The following is a 20,059-nucleotide window of genomic DNA, read 5'->3' as shown; positions in this document are numbered from 1 at the left end:
TAAAGATGAAAATGGGTAAGGCTGTTGTACGTTTCATTACAGTTTCCAGGATGAAATGAAACGCCCATGCTATTGAAAAGGAAAGCACGCATTTGAGCTGCCAGGAGGTGCAGTATGTTTGGCAAGGAAATGGAGTAGAAAAAGATGTGTGAGACCATTGAGGTCAAGCTGAATAGCTCATGTAAAACTAAATGAAAAAAAAAAAAAGTTAAGAAGATACACAGGTACAGAGACATAAATAAAATAAATCACTGTGATTTACCTAGAGTAAGATAAATGATTTGGACAATATGCAGCCCGATTTGCAAAAGACTGCCAGTTGACTATAAGACTCCCACTAATTTTTTAAATTATCTATGTTCTGAGATTACAATAAAGTTACATCATTCCTCCCTCCCTTTCCTCCCCACAAACCTTCCCATGCACTCCTCCTAGTTCTCTTTCAGCTTCCAGGCCTCCTCTTCCATTACTCTCTGACTGTCAGAAGCGACACCCACGACGTCTCAGCAGCATGGCTGCCTGTACATACAATGAGTAAGGACAGCAGCGCACATGTGGAGGCCTCAGCCCACTCAGGAACTACAGGCCACTAAGGAACGCTGAGAGTGGGAGAAAAAGTTCCCCAGGGAAAAGAGCACCAACCGGTTATCCCATGCCAAATGGATTCCCACTATTCTTAAACATACCTTACAAAGCATGTTCACTGGGCTAACAACGTGCACAGTTGGCAAACATACTCCTGAAATAGCTAGAGACCTGTTTGCTTTGAAAATGGGCTTTCCCATGGCAAATTAACCTCTCTGCCTCTGGGTCATCCCCATGAGAGCTAAGACAAATGCCTGACTGTAAAAGCAGTTAGGAATGACAAGTCCCACCAGTGAGGACTTCCCCATGAGACAAGTAAAACTCAAAATGTAAGAACTGAAGATAACCTGCCACTGTGGAAAAGCACCATATGTGTAGAAACGGGTTTTATTGTTTTCTGCACCCCAATTTATAGTTTTCGGGTTCACGTTAACATAGTCTTGAGCCCCACACCTTGCTGAGAGGTAATGCTTTAGCTCATGCTCTGAACAAAGTCATGTGCTACCTCTGACTGACAGCGTTCTAGCTCACCTATTCATTCCCACAAATACACCTGCTGAGATAAACACAGGCTGAACAGGGCTACCCTACACTGAACAGGAACAGATGGCGTGATTTTTATAAGTCGATTTAACCTGAACCTTTTGATAAAACTGATGGTATCATTATGCAGACTACAGGAAGGTCAGTTCTAAGATTTCTGAAAGACTCCTTAAATATGTATACATATGCATAACTACAATTAATGACAACAGAAGCTATGAATTTGACAAAGAACAAGGGAGGCTACACGGGAGGGCTTAGAGGGAAGAAAGAGAAGGGGTAAATGATGTAACTATTGTTTCAAAAAATAAATGTATTTAAGTGAGTATCAAGACAGGAACTGAAAACATAAATATGAGAAAATTAAGCTAAAGAAATGGTCCACCCATGTTCAGTTATTAGGTAGAGAACAACAGGCCTAGGACCCATGTCTCTTCTGATTCCCAGTTCTGGGTGGGATGTGCTTTGGGGATTGTTTTGTTAATGTAAAAAAGAGAAAATGAAGAGTAGAATCTGGAATCTTTAACACACTCCTGTGTCCTCTATACTGAGAGCATCACGCAGTTAAGGGTGAAGACCACAGCCGCTCCCGGATGAACATGGACAATAAACAGGATGTGTGGGTGCACACACATGCGTGTGTGCATGCATGAGATGCAGTTAAGGGTGAAGACCACAGATGCTCCCGGATGAACATGGGTAATAAACAGGATGTGTGCGTGCACACACATGCATGCGTGCGTGCGTGCGTACGTGTGAGATGCAGTTAAGGGTGAAGACCACAACCTCTCCCGGATAAACATGGGTAATAATCAGGATGTGTGCGTGTGTGATGCATGCGTGTGTGCGTGGGTGCGTGCATGTGCGTACGCATCAGCTATCCATTTGGAATGAGAAACAGTCCCTGGCCAGGGTGCAGGCATGAGCCTACAAGTCCTGATGCTCAGGAGTGCTGAAGCAAGGGGACCACTTAAGCCAGGAACTGAAGGCAGTTCTGAGCAGCACAGCAGAACCCAAACAGAAAAACAAAACAAAGCTTCAGTAAAAATATATATGCTATTTACCAAACAATAAAATACTCTTTAAAAGAACTATGCTAATTACAAAAGGATTTAAAAATCAGGTGAGTGTAGAAAACCAAGAAACAAAAAACAAATAAAGCCTCAACTATGTAACGCTTTTCTTGTCATGAATGTGTGAGTGGTATACATGGTGTGTAAATGGGCATTCACATCCATATGGCTACACATGTGAGAGACATATCTCACATAGGTGCACATATATGAAGCTGTCTATAACTACACATGTGTACATGCATGTGGAAACCCAGGTGCTTTCCATGATCACATCTTACCTTATTTATTGATCCAGGGTCATTCAATTGAACTCAGAGCTCACATACGGCTCGTCTGACTAGCCGGTGTGCTCCAGGGGAACCCACCTCAGCCTCCTAAGCACTGACTCACAGGTGCGCTGCACGCCTGGCCAGCACTTCCACGGGTTCAGAGGTCCCAACTCTGTCCTCACACTTGTTGCAAGTGCTTTAACATGTCCTCAGCTCTGTGACATTTTAAGACTTCAGTTCCGTCACTCATTTTACTTGAGACTCATTTGTCATTTCAATTACTACGCATCACTTGCTTTGATTTTTGCAGTGAACAAAAGCAAACATGTTATCACTAAAAAGATGAAAGAGTGGTCAATTAAACATTCCACAATAAACTCCATATCTGCTATGTACAGGACACTGCTTTACTTAAAAAGCTCACAACTTCTCTGGATGCTTTCATTTTTATTTATATATTTATATTTATATAAAACCCTGTTTTATTTCTTCTCTGACACTTGTTCATAATGAAGAATCACACAAACTACAGACAGAGCGTAGTGTTGATCAGTTAACTAACTTACATCAGGCCAGATATGTTGGTGACGTTGAGAATATGAGGCTCACTCTGACACAACTAGAGTCTTAGCAGCCGCGTGTGATGTCACACCTGTTATTTACCTGCTGCCTCTCCACAGCTAGACACAGTTCCCCTTGAATGTATGTATAAATTTAATGACAATGCATGGTGCATGTATTTATAATAGTGAAACACTGTGAGCCACTTATTTAGAAGTCTGAAGATCTAAATGTGAACTATCACCAAGTCGTGTACGGACAACACAAAAATGATCTATCTTAAGATCAGCTCATAAAAACAGTGACAAAATACAACTTCAGCGACGTTTTTCCCAGTACACAGAGGCCTGTGTGTCAAATGTTTACATATAAGTTTTGTGTCAACAGTGGTATTATAAGAGCTTTGTATTGTCTTTAGCTGTGTTCCTCAAATATTTTATGTGGTATGCATTATTTTTACAATTGATAAGATAACTCAGTCCTTTCGTGTGCCTTAGGATGTTCAGTATGAAGTATAGATATCATTGGATACTAGGGAGACAGAAAAAGAAGACATAGAGTCACAGTCAGGACTTCATGGTGGGCTAACACGAGGGAGCATGTGAAAGCAGACTGCACGTAGAAGACCCACCAGCTCCGCCAGGGTCTTTCAAAACTGTCTTCTTGCTCTTGATATCCTTCTGAACTCACATCACCACACGTGGGACCTCTAGGCTGGGCAGTGAACAGTTATAAATCTTGGTTTTTGTTTGAGCTTTACCTTTTGGGATGCTTACTTCCTGTTACCCTAGCAAGCAGGGACAGGCTAAGGAAGCAATGCCTGAAGCTGGGGGCAGGGGGCAGAAAGGCTACAGGAACACAACGGCTGCCCCTGATGCCATGGCCCTCCATGCATGGGGCTGGAGGGCAAAGACAGATTTGCTGTCCTCTGCATCTCTTGTGGGCTCCTTGCTACACACCTCTTCAGGACCACATGATATAATTCACAAATACTATCCTTTGAGGATTTATCTACTTGCACTTCCAGTAGACAGTAGAAACTGTCCTCTGCTCTATTATGCCTTCCTGGAATTGCTAGCTGGTTTCTCAGCCCACATCAGACATCCCATAAACAGGACTGTTATATTAAATCCTGGAGTCAGATCCAAGCATCCTCTTTCTCTCTGAGCCTATTAACATGATGTTCCACAGGCTGAGTCTCATTTAATTTGCTATTTGCCAGAGAAGGTCTCCAGGCTGAGTCCTGGCTTCTGTGTTGGGCATCACTGTCTACATGTAGAAGAGCAGGCATCCAACGAGAGAAGACAATTGATTATAGTTGTTTTGTTTGTTTTCCTAATGTGGAAAAAAAAAGGAGGAAGAGCACATGCATAGCTCCACACAGTAAAAAGCAATGTTTGAGTGATCAAAAGGTCAACTAAAGAGAGCTGGCATCCTTTGACATTTTGCCATTAGTCATACAGTAAATGACAGCTGTCTTGCAGGGAAGTAGTGGTACATGCTTTTAATCCCAGCACTTGGAAGGCAGAGGCAGGAGGATCTCTATGAGTTCCAGGACTGCCTGGTCCACAGACTGAGTTTCAGGACAGCCAGGCCTACACAAAGAAACCTTGTTTCAAAACAAAACAAAAAGGAGAGCTGTCTCTAAGCATGGAACTGTCACCAAATGCACGGGGCCTGAGAGAATTGGACTATCAATGCATTGGGGGGGGAGGGGGCGGTCAATTCAAGCCCGAAAAAATCAGACTATCAATGGATTTGGGGGATGTCAACGCAAGAAAAATGAGTTATTTCAGACATAAACATATACAAAAGCTAAACAGATTCAAAGTTGGTAGTGAGAGTATACACATCTGTCACAGCAGTGCTAAGGGTACTTTTAACAAAAGGAAAAGCCCTCCATAACCTCTTAGTCTTTCAAAATCAGAATATGTTAAATACATGCAGATAATACCACAGAACAATTAAAACCCGCCAGAGAGAAATTTAAATGACCACCATAATACAGAACGTGATCTTTCCCTCTTGTCCTCTCCCCAGGCTGTGTCAGCAAAGTAGAATAAACATGTTATTAAAAGAGAATCAATAGGCGGCTTTAAAATATACAGTACCACAGAAGGTCAGGCCCCAGTATTGATTTTAATATAACATTTTTTGTTCAGCTTCCCAAAGGGTTCTTTTCTAATATTGTTCTTCATTTTTCTTTCACTTTGTTCCCTGACTGCTGAATTTGTTGTTCGTATCTGCAGAAAGCTATCTAAGGCTGAGTTTGCTGCATGTGAGTCATTCCTGTAACAAGCTGCTGGAAAAATGAAGAAAAAAAGAAAAAAAATCAGCTCCCTCCCACAAACAACAAAGGTATTTAAGGGGAAAGAGTGGGGGCCAAGCACAAGAAGGCATGGAGCACAGCACAGCCACCAAGTCACACACAGGGCCACTGTGGGTGGGCACTGCCTCTCCTAGAGCCTTGGAGGAAGACTGATTCCAGAAGCCAGAGAGGGCAGGAAGAAGAAGAAAACAACAGCTTCTAAGTTGCAGCAAAAACTTTTAGCACGGCAGCCAAAGGACAGAGATGTGCAATACAAAGCCAAGCTCCTCTCGGCCTGAGAGCCCCCGTGCTGAGGGAAGAGCTGGAGTCCCTTTGTCCAAGCCCACGGGGACAAATTAGAACTACATGCCCAGCCAGAAAAGATAGTTCTTGACATTGCTCCAGCTTGTGAGGATTCAAAACCTGCATAAAGGACACTTTGCAGTCTATATTGTATGTTTTACGCAGAGTTACAGAGTTAGAATAGGCTTGGGGCCAAAACTTAAGTCCAAAAACAAAAACAAAAGAAGGGTATATCCTCATTCTGTTAGGTTTCAAGTGTTTACTAAAAAAGAGAAAAAAGAAACAAAACAGGCTTGAAAATGGCTCACGCATGAAGTGCTTGCTAACTGCTGAGGGCCTGAGTGCAGATGCCCAGCGCCCAGGAGTGCAGATGCCCAGCGCCCAGGAGTGCAGATGCCCAGCGCTCAGGAGTGCAGATGCCCAGCGCCCAGGTAAGAAAGAGCCGAGCACAGCAGTGTGTCTGTGCTCAGAGCTGGGCTTGCTGGCCAGCCAGCTTAGAAGAAACAGCAAAGTTAGCCACAACAAAGTTTCTCTGTAATTGAGCAAGTATCTTTAGATATCTCCCAAATGACAGGCAATGTGTTTTGTCCATATACACAATAGACAGACGCAGTGCCACAAATATACACAAGCAAAAACTGGGGAGCCAAAGGAAGACGACAGCAGGACAGGAAGCTGGGGCTGATTACGCCACTGACAGTGATGGCCAAAGCCTCCCTATACAGTTGAGAAAGGGGGGCCCACCACACAAACCAGGGGATCCAAGTATTCTGAGCAGTAAGTAAGAATACTTGCACACACAAGGCTACCATCAGACCAGACGTGGTTGGAGTGTTCAAGGAGAGAGCGGGGATAAAGGCAGGCTGTGTAAAAGTGACATGGCTAGCCTCTATCTGCTCAATGGCAGGACCCTACATGCTGTGACAACCTCAAAGGACTGCTCCAAAGTCCCTGGAGAAAGGGAATGAAATCCCCCCTCAGTGAGATACAGGCAGGGTGACAATGGTGAGAGATGGAAGCATAGTGTATTTGAAAGCGCCTGTTTCAGGGCTCAGTTAATTAGAAAGAGGATGCAAGGACATAAAGCAGGAAGAGGGAGTCAAGAATAATTAGTAATCAAAATGCTTTTTGTTAAACTAACATTATTCATATTTTCATCAGCTGGAAGAAAGCTTTCTAAGACAAACCTCACGTTTTTACAAAGACTCACTTGGATAATAGTTTGGGCTTCTTTAATTCTATAAAAACAGAATTGCACAGTTGAAAGATATATTTATAAAGAAATGCACAGCTTCCAACAAAGTCTACAGAAATATTAATCTTTACCATTTTGACAGTATTGTGACAGTTTCATTTCAAAATATAGTCATGTGAATTTTTTTTTTTAAGGACACTGAAAAAGTCCTTCTCTTGGCAAGTCTTTTAGAACTAAAACCCTTATTTCTTGAGCTCCATAACCAGCAGAGCTGGTCACACTCCACCCTGCAACTATAACCCTTTAGCACACCACCTCAAGGGAAGCCAAGGAGGAGCATGCAGACAGACAGCCCACAGGAAGCATCCCTGTGGAACCAGACACCAAGCCAGCATCGGCAGCACAGCCCAGTGCAGTAAGGATGGGGTCCAGCCCAGCTTTCTCCTCTTTGGCAACTTGACTATTTGGCAAATGAGCTCTATGCTTTAGTCATTTCATCCACAAAGTGGGGAGACCAATAAGTCAGAATCAGCCTCATAGGAATAGAAGGACAAGACAATCAGCAGTTATACGAAGTGTTTGGACAAGCAAAGTGTCTCAAACTGTGAGCCTACCATTCCACATGATTAGTGAGCATCTTCGTTATTTGTTTCTTCTGAAATACAGTCTCACTGTAACCCTAGCTGGCCTTGAATTTGCGCTCCTCATACCTCCAGTTCTAAGACTACAGGCAGACATCAACCGGCCATGCTTGTCTGGGAATATTCTTAAATGGTGCTTATTATTCAAGTTAAAGTCTACCTAGGATCTCTACAGAGTGAGTAGAGAGAACACCTGGTTATATAATATCAGCCTGTTTAACCATAAGACTACATCACCCCTAGGATAAGACTGGTGAGTGGTTTTTATGGGAGAACAAGAAGGCAGTGAGGATGAGGAGTATTTCCTTGGTACATTTTTCTACAAACCAATATTATCTATGTTTTCAGGACTTTGAGGAATGACCTTTCTTAGTCAAAGCAATTTGGTTCTGTAGAAATAATAAGAGTCACAGAAATTCAGTTGGATAATGGCTTTTTAATTAATAGACATTTTTCACATTAAATTGGTGATTTCAGTGATGGGGGGGCACTGTTTTGATGTGGTTTGGTTTTAATCCATCAACTCCACCAGGGAGGCAAAGTGAAATGAAGTTCTTGGTTTTTAAGAGACTCCTGTTTTGATAGAATCCGCACTCTCTAAATAGAGAAGCTAGGAAACAGCTAAGTGGTACGCTGGAACTTGAATTTAACTTGTTAGTTGAAATATTTACATGGCTAACGTTCATTTTTCTACTTTATACTTGACACTAAAACCATTTTAATGAGGCAAGTTGAAAAACTCTCCAAATGAAATAGCTGACGCCTGGAGGCTCTAGATAGTTTACGTAGAAGGAAGCAGTTGTAAATAGTGTATAACTAATAAATTGTTCTCGTGGTGGCTACACACACTTTGAGGGAGGGATTCAAAGGCAAACTGCCCGAGCAGCTAACTTTTTAAGCCTATGAGCTCTGTGTGACAGCTCTGACTTTCTCATGAAGGGCAAACACACAGTAGAGACAAGCCACCAGCCCAACACAGCCAGCACCATCCAACACAAAACAGGAAGCCATCTGAGCTTTTCCTTAACTCCTTACATGTCCTGCCAAAGTCTAAGGATGAATATAAGGATAAATAAAAGCAAGATGATTTCCGTTTGGCAACCATGGAAGAAAATAACCATCACACCTCTATCAGTCCTGTTTCCTGAGAAGTGGCTGCCTCCACACCACACATGCGCATGAGCTGCTCCAAGCTCAGCACTAGCAGGGGAACATTGAGCACAGCTCTGACCAGAAGTAGATGATGATGAAGTTCACAAAGCAGAGGGCTGGCTCCTTCACCATCTTCTCCACTGTGCTATCTCGAAAACAGTCCCAATAGTAAGTTAAAGAGAACTATCAAGAAATTGCCATTACTAAAGGAATTCACACAAACAAGCAGAGAATAGTGACTTCTAGGCTAGTTTTCAAAGATGAGGGAAGCAAACACTACTTAAAACATAAGGGAAAAACCAGTGTTTAGAAATATAAGCCTAAGGTGAGATGAAATTCACATGTGATTTACAGCTATGTCACTTGAACTCCTTTTCCACTCAGGGCACAGCTGACAAAATAAAATAAAATAAAAATAAAAAGATCAAAAAAGGAAAGGGGAGAGATGTTGGCCCTCTCTGAACATCTCTCCAGAGTCATCAGCCTCTACCAAAGATGGCAAACTTTCTGACACTTTTTTTCTAAAATAAATGTAGTTTTTATTTTCATTTCTTTTAACTTTGTGTTGATTCCTTTTGAGTTTTACATCATGCACCCTAGTCCCACTTATCACCCCATCCCCTCATATCCACTCTTTATCACTGCAGCCTCCTCCCCCAAATAAATCACACACACACACACAAACAAAACAAAACAAAAACCCAAAGCAGAGAAAATATCTCATCGTGGAAGCTGTAGTGTGTCACAGTGTGTCCCACAGTATATCCCTCTGTCCACACATCTTCACTTGCAAATGTTCATTGCAATGAGTCACTGGCCTGGTTTGGAATCTCTGGTTTCTGTGGTACCATCAATACTGGATCCTCATCGGGACTCCTCCTGGTTATCCTGCTGTTGCCCTGTGTCATGGAGACCCTGCAGCTTTGGATCAGCAGGACTAGTTCCAACCATTCACAGATGATACAGATTTTGGGGTGGGCCAAGTCAGAGCTCTGGATCTGGGCCTGGGTGGTAGCTGACTGGTCAGCTCACCAGCTTCCCCTTATCCACACACATCACCAGGGTGAGTTCTCCTGCAGTGCTCCAGCTAGGCCACCCAGTGATGCCATGGGCAGGTAGCAGGGTAAGTTCACCTGCTCTCACGCCCTCAGAGCCAACTCACCCGCACCCATGCCTCCAGAGCCAGCCAGGTGAAAGACAGAGACAGCTCACCTACTCTCATGACCCTGGGGCCAGCTCTCCTGACTGATGCAGGTGGTGAAGGGCAAGGGAGGAGAGCCATCACCTCCACCATGCCACCTCGCAGTGGGACCAGATATCCAGTGCTCATCCTCAGAGGCAGCTCACCTGTGGCCCTGCCACCAGGGTCAGCTCCGCTGTGCTGTCCAGGCAAGGTGCAGGGCCCACTGAGTGCTCCAGCTGGTTAGGGGCAGGGCTAGCTCTCCAGACTGACTGCTGAAAGTGGTGAAAGAGGCAGGAGAATCATCTCTACACCCATGCCACCCACAGCAGACGAGAGACCAGTGGCAGGGCCAGCTCTCCCACACTTCTGCCACCAGGGCCAGATCCACTGTGCTGCCTGGGAGAGGCATAGGCCCCAGGCTCCCAAGTGCTGCTGCTGGTAATAAATGGGGCCGGCTCTCCAGAGCAGCTCACCCAATAAAGAGCAGGCCAGTTCTGCACAGCCCCTGGACATCCCCGTGGTCCCCAGGTGCTGCCCCAACCAGAGTCATTCCCATGTTCTCCAGTGGTAATACGAGCCACAGACATCGACACCGACCCCTGCTGCTGCACAGCATGGACTCACACATGGCCCTTACAGGCAGCCTGGGCTGCTTTTTGACACTTCTAACACATCATCACCAGCAGACCAGCAGATGGACTCCAGAAGGCTGATCAAACAGCCAGGGATAGGCCAGCGTATGTGGACTACTGCCTTCTGCACTTAAAGAAACGGACATCAAGCCACAGCTCACCTACCTTCTAAAACTAAACAGGGATTTGGATTTTTTAAAAAAGTGTCCCTCATATTATGCTCCTCACTGTAAATGTGTTTCCTGGACAAAGCACCAAGGCAGCAGGAGGCCTGCAAAGACGAAGGCCCGTGCTCTAGAAAGAAGAACTAGGGGGAAAGAGGAGGCCGCTCGGTGCAGCAGCCTGGCCTGCATCAGCCTGCACACTAGATTTCCTCTGAGTAAGTGTTTACGTAACCATGCGAGGCAGCGGGCTACCATCACCTCAGCCATGGACTGAGCAGGCTGCGGGAAGTCCAGTTCCTGCCTAGCTCTGCTGCAGTCATCTCAGCCACCTATTTTGACAAAAGTAACAGTGCTTTGGATAAGTAGTAATAGAGTAAGAAATAACAAATTATAAGAGCACCTTACAACTCCCCCCACCAAACCCTACCCCCCCCCCCAAAAAAAGGAAAACCTGGACTGTTCAGGTAATGGAAAAACTTCAACATGAGCGACAACAGAACACTGAGAGATGATTTCCCAGACATTTCCACACAGAGAAACCAGTTTCGGCAAAAATTACTTCAAGCACTATGTTTCCTGAGAGAAAACGCTGTAATTACTGTCAAAAGAAACATCTGAACAATAGGTGGCTGAACATCACTGCTGAAATTACAAGTTAAAAAGTTACAGATTTTGATGGCATGCTTGATTGGCTTTAGTTTTCCGGCTTTGAGATTCCTGCCATGTGAAAACAGCTTCTGGAAAGGGACTCGGAGCAGGACTCCTCAGCAGCAGAGCACCAACAGAAGAGAAGCCAAGTTTGGAAAGAATGACAACTTATGCATAAGGCTCAAAAGTGGACTAGCCATCCTGCTTCTGTGAAAAAGCAGTTGTCTCTGCGACATACAAAGAGGTGACACAAGAGAAAAGCTGGCAGTGGCAGCTGGCCCAGATCCCAACACCTAGAACATAAGCAGGAGGTGGTGGGCGTCCCCCCAGCACAGGCCCACCGAGGCTGGGCTATGCTCTGCTAGGACGCTCAGAATGACGAGGGCTCTATCTACTGTGCAGCATAGTGGAATGGAAACGTGTAAGTGCAGAACTACAGCAATGCAGGGAAGAAACAGGCAGAATGAGATAATCTACGTAACCGGTTCTAAGTCCGGGAAGATCCCATTACTGGTCACAAAGGGGGTTTTGTGTCTAACAAATCATCCACCTCCTGAAAGTGGACAGACATGGGAGACACAGCACAACAGCTGCTGTACCGACGACCCAGGCCTTCATGGAGCTACTGAATAGTAATAAACATTTCTTCAAATACATGTAAACTAGAAATTCATCTGTCCATGCCAATTACGAATGACAGGAAAAACTACCGGCTACAAACTGATTGCTTAAGGTTACCTCCAAACCACTTTTACAGTAAGCCTTGATAAGTAAGCACTAGTTCTCAAAAGTACTTGCCCTTAGAGTTTTTACTGCCTTTAAATTACTATGTATTTAGAAGTTGCATATAGGTTGAAGATGTACTTTTTATAATCTTATAATGTGTTTCTATGACAGAAAAGAGAATGAATATTACACTAAATTAAAACAAACATTTGTAGTCACTGGTTAACGTCAAATTATAAAGATATAAATTAATTTTGTTTTTATTTTAATACAAGTATATACATGTAATACTTAACCACATGTATTAATATTAGCAACTTTTCACTAATATAAAAACTAATCTGAGGCAAGCCAACTTTATTAAGAGAAGATGCTCACAGTTCTGGAGATTCAAGACCATGGCACCCACCCTAACTTGATTCTGCTCAAGCTACTGTTGACAACGTCTCAGCAAGGAAGTCACAGAGAGTAGGCTGCTTTGGCTTGCTTTCACAGCAACTCACTTCTACAAGTAGTCAGGGGTCCCATGAGGGCTACCTTTGTTGTTCTGAAGAGTGTGAGGGGCAGTGCATTCCTGCTGTCCCCATGCTACGCGCGGACCTCTTTCTAGCTCCCTCCCAAAGATTCCATCACCTCCCACCTTACAGCATCAGATGCCAAGTCTCCAATACAGGGACACTGGGGGACAAACTATATTCAAGGCATGGCACTGTCCCTCCCAGAAAGACAGCTGTGGTCAGTTTCTTCATGCCTTGACTTCATTCAACTGAAAACGATCTGTGAGCATTTTCTAGGCTAGAGACACAATACTTCAGGACATGACTACTCACTAGTTTAAACATGACCATAACTCACAAAACTGTTTGCCTAGACAACTCTTCCCTCCCCCATATTTTAGCTTTTTCCTCCAAAGGCTGAATGTATCTAATAATAAAGTCAAAAGAAAAATATTAAACAGACTGGACTTACACAGACGGCAACATTACCGTGGATTTCACTATCACAAAGAACTAAAAGATACGAGAATGTTTTAAGCCCTGTTTCTGGCGTCCATACCACTATCAATGGAAAAATAAGTGAACCATGCTATGCTCTAAGAGGACAGCTGATAAAATTTATGACTGATTTATTAAACCACTTATTAAACTAAGACTCAATGGATCTAATGTAATTTTCCAAATGACCAAAACCTAGGACAGATCTCAACTGATATCCATTTGAAAAGAGCAGGCAGAACTCTCTCAGCTGACAGACAGCTAGCTGCCCCACTGGGTGGCTACTCTTATTTTCTTCTTGATTTCTTGAAGAAAGGTTATTAAAACTAAAATACTCTCACTTGCCTTTATAGGTAAAGAGGTGAAATTCGAATGCCAAGGGTCACAGGTCAGAAGTAGTCACATTTTTCTTGCTGTCAGAGATTGGCTTTTGGAGGAAGGACAAGGGGAGAAGTAAATCACATTTTTAAAAGACTATGTTTAAACTGTAACATAGGGTACTGTGTCTGTGTGTGCTGGCTGGCCTGTTGTAGCTGCAGAGCAGTGTGGTCAGCTTCAGCCTGCACACACAACAGACTGTCCCAGCAAAACCAGCCTGGCTCTTCTGGCCCCTCAGCAGCAGGCCAAATGACTGCTCCACCCATCAGATGTTCTGATGAGCAAATGCATGATTCCAAATTAGACAAAAGAATTTAAGCATGGAGGCTCATAATCAGCAGTTCAGAGCCTCTCCAGTGCCCCCAGATCTACAGGACGGTGAATGGAAAGTCTGTGTACAGATGTAGTCATTGTTTGAGGGTTTTAATGAGACTATAACACAGGTTGCTACAAAACTTGTACTCAGCTCTGTTACTATGGCTCTAGTAAGAAACTTCTCATGGGGAAAGCCAGCATTAGACACAAAGGAACAAAACCTAAACGAAGTGGGGGTAAATTCAGAATGGATTGCAGAATGTCTTTGGCTGACATGATTTGTCTAGATGTGTGTGCCATGACTAGTCAGAACAGCAGAGAAAGGGCATCTGCTGCACGAGCAGTGCGAGGCAAGCCTGCCAAGGTACCATACAGTCTGATAGATCTCATGGTCTGGCACACATACGAGCTGATTTCACCAACACATAGTTTTCCACACTTTCACATGCCTAAAGTACCTCCTGACTGCAGAGAGGCAGCCTTGTCTGCCTCGGGTGTCATCACTTGCATAGAGCATCAAAACTTGCAGACATGGTGTTAGCAGCTTGGGAAAGCCCTGGAAGTGGCAGGTGAGCAATCCTTTAAGGAAGGCTACATCGCCAAGGTTTTGAGGATGTGGAATACAACATTATGTGGGGAAACAAGGGCATCAGGACTGAGCATCCAAATGTGAATCACGTGAGTGAGAGCCAGTGTGAAAGGGCCTGAAAAAGGCTAGAAGCCTGCGACCTCACTGTTGGCACAGCTGGCAGCTTAGCCAGATGACTCTTGCTGTTGGCGACAGAAGGTAGCAAGGAGCCTGTCCTGTGAACTACACGGTCTTTAGCAGCATCTCCACTGCCATCTACTAGATACGACGTGACAAGTGTGACAGCTAAAAATGTCTCTTAAATATTGTCAAATATCCCTTGGAGACCAAAATGTCCCCAGTAGAGAACCACTGCCCTAACCGATTTATTTTCTTTATAAATATGGGTTATTTTAATAAGAAACTATAAGAAATAAAGCACTATCATAACTCGCAGCCATTTTTTCCCTCAGCGGTGCATCTCGACGTCAGCGGCACCTGAGGCCCAGCACCCACTGCGCCCTTGTTAAGGCTCTCCTGCTGAGCACTGCCTCCTCTTCAGCCTTAGGCAGTTCCAGTCTTCTCTGGATAGGGAGTGGCTCCTCCTGAGTTAGGCAGAACTTAAGGTCCGATCTTTTGGTCCAAAGAATTCTCCCTGAACAAGGTCATGAGTTAAGCTGTCCTGATGGAAGACATTTCAGGCTGTTCCTCTGCTGCGAAGTTCTCTAGCCTGTTAAATCTCTCCTGGTTCTCCTCACCCTCAGCACCTGACACAGCACGGACGCCAGTGGGGACTCCTGTACTCAGCTCTGGTTCTGACTGAGCTTTAAAAATTACGCAAGAGAAACGCTGTCCCTTGGGGGATAGGGGAGGGACATTTTTACCTCACAGAAAAGGGAAATAATTGAGAAGAAAGCGGGTCATACCATGACTGAATATTGCACCGTGCACACGTCCATGGAAACATTACATGGCAAGCCATTAGAACATTCAATGCTATGCATCAATTAAAAACTCGTATGTGGAGTTACAATAATAATTCTATAAAGATAAATATCACAAAACCAGGCGTGGTGGCGTATGCCTTTAATCTCAGCAGCCAGCCTGGTCTACAAAGCAAGTCCAGGACAGCTACGGCTACATAGAAAAATCCTGTCTCAAAAAAAACAAGCCAAAAAAAAAAAAAAAGCAAGATAAACATCACAATGGAAATTAATTTCAATGTACTTCTCAAACACACGTATTTGAAATTGATTTGTCTGTGTGCCTCTGTTCAGATCTCATAGGCTGGAGAACTGGTGGATGGTTCTGTGTGCACTTAAGGGAAAAGAAACTTGGTCACCAGGACTTGTACAGGTGACAACACAATAGCATAACAAACCATTTTGAAGAAATGGTCATAAGAAGTCTTTATTTAAATTTAGGCAACAGACACGACTACATAAATGCACTGTTGCTCCAAGATGCTGCTTTTAAAAGGCTGAACTGAAAACTTTCTTTTTTTTTTAATTTTTTATTAATTTATTCTTGTTACATCTGAAAACTTTCTTAATGCTTGTGCTAAAGTTTCTTCTCTGGTAAAGAAAAAAAAAAGAAGGCAAAAAGCTATTGATTCTACCAAGTGTCATAAAGAAGAACACTCAAGATTTGCCAAGATTTGACAGCTGGAGGTTGTCAGGAAAAAAGCTTCAAACAAAACATTTTTTCCTATTATTATTATTATTATTATTATCATCATCATCATCATCATCATCATCATTATTATTATTAAAGTATTTCATACATCATCATCATCATCATCATCATTATTATTATTAAAGTATTTCATAGGAAGCCACTATATAGACACAGATCATTCTGAAAGTGTTAATTATAGCTCAGTTTTTAAGTGATTACCCATTATCTATTTCCTCAGAGAATGGTGGCCCTCATGGACAGCTTATATTCTTCTTCATATGTTAAATGGATACATTCTGAGTTCAAACTCATCAGCCAGGGGATGAAGGACCAAAGAATTTAAATCCTATGCTGAAGGTCCTACAGCCAATGAGGACTCCAGTCCAATGCAAAGCATCCGCATCTAATTGCTTTGTCAAATCAACTACAAATAGATTCTAAGCTCCTGCTCCATGTAGGCATATGCATACCTACTGCTCACAGTGGAAAATTACCATGTGCCCACATGACCACAGTGCTCTAGGCGGCTCTCAGAAGCTGCCGGGGTGGGAAGCACGCGACTCTGATCTTGGATTAAAAATGTACTCATGCATTTCTATGAATGAGTACATACTTTAGATCTTTAAAGAGTAGGACTTTTTCAAATAATGTGTGTATACATTATCTGTACTGTCCTGTATACTGTTTCTATCCCCAGCTCCCCCCAAGTCTATGACTCTTGCAAATTATTTGAAAAAGCACATATGGGTCTTCATGGCTGTTTCATGCCCTGCTTCCTCCAGGATGGTACTGGATGGCTTCTGGGTTTTAACTCTATTACTTCAAGGAGCATTCTTTTAGCTATTAATTCTTACAGTGTTAATAATGGCAACAATAAAATGGGAGTATCTACACATTAAAAAATCTAGAATAAAACATGAAAGAGTGGTTATTTCTGCAAGACAGAATTATAGAGGACTTTCATTTTCAACTATGCAAATTTCTATGATATCTCAATTTTTTTAGTTGGCATATTACTAATTAGTGCTATTTGTTAATCTAAGCACTATGTAACATATGATATTCATCATTACCTATAAGTGTCCGTTTTAATATACAGTAATGAGCAATTCAATTTTCAATCTTAAACATATTCTTTTAGAAATTTAAAAATTCCTAGGGAATCCTCAGAAACTATTTTTCATATGTTAAGAAAACAAAGCTCATATAACAATAATTCTTTTTAAAGACATGAATAATTTAAGGTTCTACCAAGCATAACCCCAAAGCAAAAGAACTAAGTGGGTATGTTCAGCATATTTTGGAGTTCTGCCACACAAAAATAAAGTGGTTTAGTTGTTGTTGTTTGGTTTTAAATCAGCAGTTAAGAGCATTTGTTGTACTTACAGAGGACCCACATGGGACTCCCGAGGGTCTCTACTTCCAGTTCCAGGGGATGCGATGCCCTGCTCTGACCTCTACAGACACAGGAACACAGGCAGTGTGCACACACATACAGACAGTCAAGGGACTCACACACATCACATAAAATAAATGCCCCAGCCCCTGGCAACGCACCGTCTCTGGTTTTCTGACTCCTTCTTGGCTTGTTCCAGCGCCAGCTCCTCAGCTACTCTTCTTTTCAACTCTTCATCAGAAACTACAATCAACAGAAGGCAGAAGAAGATAAAACAAGTGGCTTGCTAAAACAAAACAAGAAAAGATGGCTAAGCTGGATCTAAATGGGCAACGCTGTGCCAGGTGGTCAGTGTCTCCTGGAATTCCCTGAGCACTGTGGAAAGGGCCAATTAGTGCACTTCAGGAGCAATTTAATCAAGAGTCCTCTGGTGACCTAGAAATTTTCACACCTGCCAAAATTTATAATAAACTGAAGGAGTTGCTTACTACCCAGTGAGGACTAAGCCATTAAGTGCAAGGTCTTTAAAATGATGTCCTAACATTAACGTCTGACAGTGTCTGTAAAGAAAGGTCAGACTGTCAAGGACTTCAGGGGAGGAAAATCGTGCTAAAAGCTTCTTGATTCAATGATTAAATAATTAACAGAAATATTTATTACAGAGCATAAACTTTGTATTTATATTTATTTTTCATAATTTACAATAAAGGTATTGAAAATTTATGAGAATATTTTCTGAGACATATGCCATTCAACTTCAAGTGCCAACAACTGGAGAGAAACACAGAACAGTACTGAGCACACAGCTGGAGCTTTCTAAATACCTGGAGACTTCGCTGGCAACATCTGCCCTTTCTAATTAAAAGGTTGTATACAATGTGTGTCTTGTAACGATTTTTTTTTTCAGCTATAACAGTAAATAATGGACAAGTTTTACACTACTTTAAGAGTTTTCAATAAGAAATAAACAAAAGCCATCTCTTCTTCACTAGAAAGCTACCAACTAAAATTATGAGAAAAAAACATCAGAACCATTCAGAAGATCTAGCCAAACGCACAGAACCTAGTGTTATTTCTAATGGTTCCACCTCTTAGATGGAAGACCAGACAGTCTGTGTCTGCTACTTGTATACATTATTTGGTGACCCAGACATAGCGAGATGCACCTTGCCTCGGAGCATATGCAAAATTTTACTTATAATATGATACAAAACAATTTTTAAATATGGAACCAAGACTAAGCAATAACCGTGACTATATAAAAGCTTAATGGCTATTTCCCCCTCAGTTATAGACTGTAAAAAAGCAATGGCAGCATCAAAGACCATCATCAGGGAATGAAAAGAGGAGTCACAGAACGGAGCGGATGGGTGGCAGGAATTAGCCAATCAAAGCTGACAAGGGACTTGTACCCAGAGAATAAAATACTTAAGTATGTCCAGGAAGACGAGTGGTGGCTGCCTGGATGGGAGAAGGAGGGAATGAGAAAACACGGCTCGTGTGGACAGGTGACCTTCCACAGCTCTTGGTGACTGTGGTATGTATGAATGTGCATGCACACACACTTTCTGGTTTATTTTGTCCATCTGGTTGGTTGGTTGGTTGGTTTGGTTTGGCTGTGGGTTTGCAATAGGGTGGTGTATATTGGTTCCCTCTGGGATTTTTTAAAACAGACTAATGCTATATAAGCCAAGCTGGCCTCAAATTCACAATTCTGCTACTTCTGTCTCCCAAAAATCAGTCTGTGTCACCACAAGAAGCTAGGGGTCACTTTCTAAGATACTGAGATTGTCCTAAGACTGCTTGATGGCTGCACACAATTCTATAAATGACCTAGAAACAACTGACCTGCTCACTTTAAATGATACACACATCTCAATAAGGAGTGAGTAGAATATAAACCACAGACAAGGGCAGGGACCAGCAGCAGCCTGGCTAGCCCGACATGCTGGGGACACGAGGTGCCCAGGCAGCAGTCAAGAGTCACCCCAACTCCAGGCTCTCTGTTCTGTTTCTCCCTCTTTCAGAGTGATACCATAAAAAAGACAGCCTCGACTTTGAAAAGGTCACACACAAACCAGAAAATTGTGCTACAACAGAGAATTACTCTTACATCCAGATAAATCTTAGTTTTGTTTTTCTTACTGAACGTTTTTAAATAATAAAAATAACAGCAGAGAAACTGCAAGCAGTAACACCTCAAAAAGGGAGCCTGATTACGTCTGTTTTTCTATAAGCCAGACCTTGGATAAGCAAATACTTAATCTCTCTGACTTTTGGGTTCCTCATCCAAACACAAGGCTTGTGACTGAACCTGTCCACCCTGCAGCTCTGAACTATGCATCACACAGGGGTGACCAACATGGCCAACTTCTCAGAAAGCTCTCAATGGGAGAGAAAATCCTCTTGGGAGGAACAAAGCTCCACCCAATCAAAACGTATCCTGAAGTCTGGCAGACCAGGTACCCAGCGCGTTGTTGCTCTAGAGGTGCAGCCACACTTCTCCTAGGAAAGTTAAAATCACAATAGACTACTTCCTCTCAAGTAAAATTCACTAAAATTCTCCACCAACATCAACTGATTAAAACTAGGCCTCTGGAAAAGCTCAGTATGTCAAGACTAAATAGTCACGGAGATCAGTTTTCCATGTGAGCTAAAAAGAAAATCTCATGTCTTTTTGATTTATAGGGATTTTTTTCAACTTTATTGGAGAATAATAGAAAAAACAAAAAGGATATACTCAA

At 42.8% G+C, this 20,059-nt stretch overlaps 1 protein-coding gene across 3 annotated transcripts in view; it reads right to left on the bottom strand.

Annotated features, from left to right (window-relative positions):
- Positions 1-20,059, bottom strand: part of CHCHD3 (coiled-coil-helix-coiled-coil-helix domain containing 3) — a 259,841-nt gene that overhangs the window by 191,434 nt on the left and 48,348 nt on the right. For all 3 annotated transcript variants that reach the window (XM_084787378.1, XM_084787380.1, XM_084787379.1), the window contains exon 3: positions 17,477-17,558. In XM_084787378.1, the coding sequence (XP_084643504.1) occupies positions 17,477-17,558 (82 nt within the window). The remainder of the gene's footprint in view (positions 1-17,476; positions 17,559-20,059) is intronic.

Source organism: Acomys minous (genome assembly GCF_964271855.1).
Source record: "Acomys minous genome assembly, chromosome: 6".
Classification (NCBI taxonomy): domain Eukaryota; kingdom Metazoa; phylum Chordata; class Mammalia; order Rodentia; family Muridae; genus Acomys; species Acomys minous.
The sequence above is the reverse complement of the archived record's forward strand: the minus strand, read 5'-3'. Positions and strand labels throughout refer to the sequence as shown.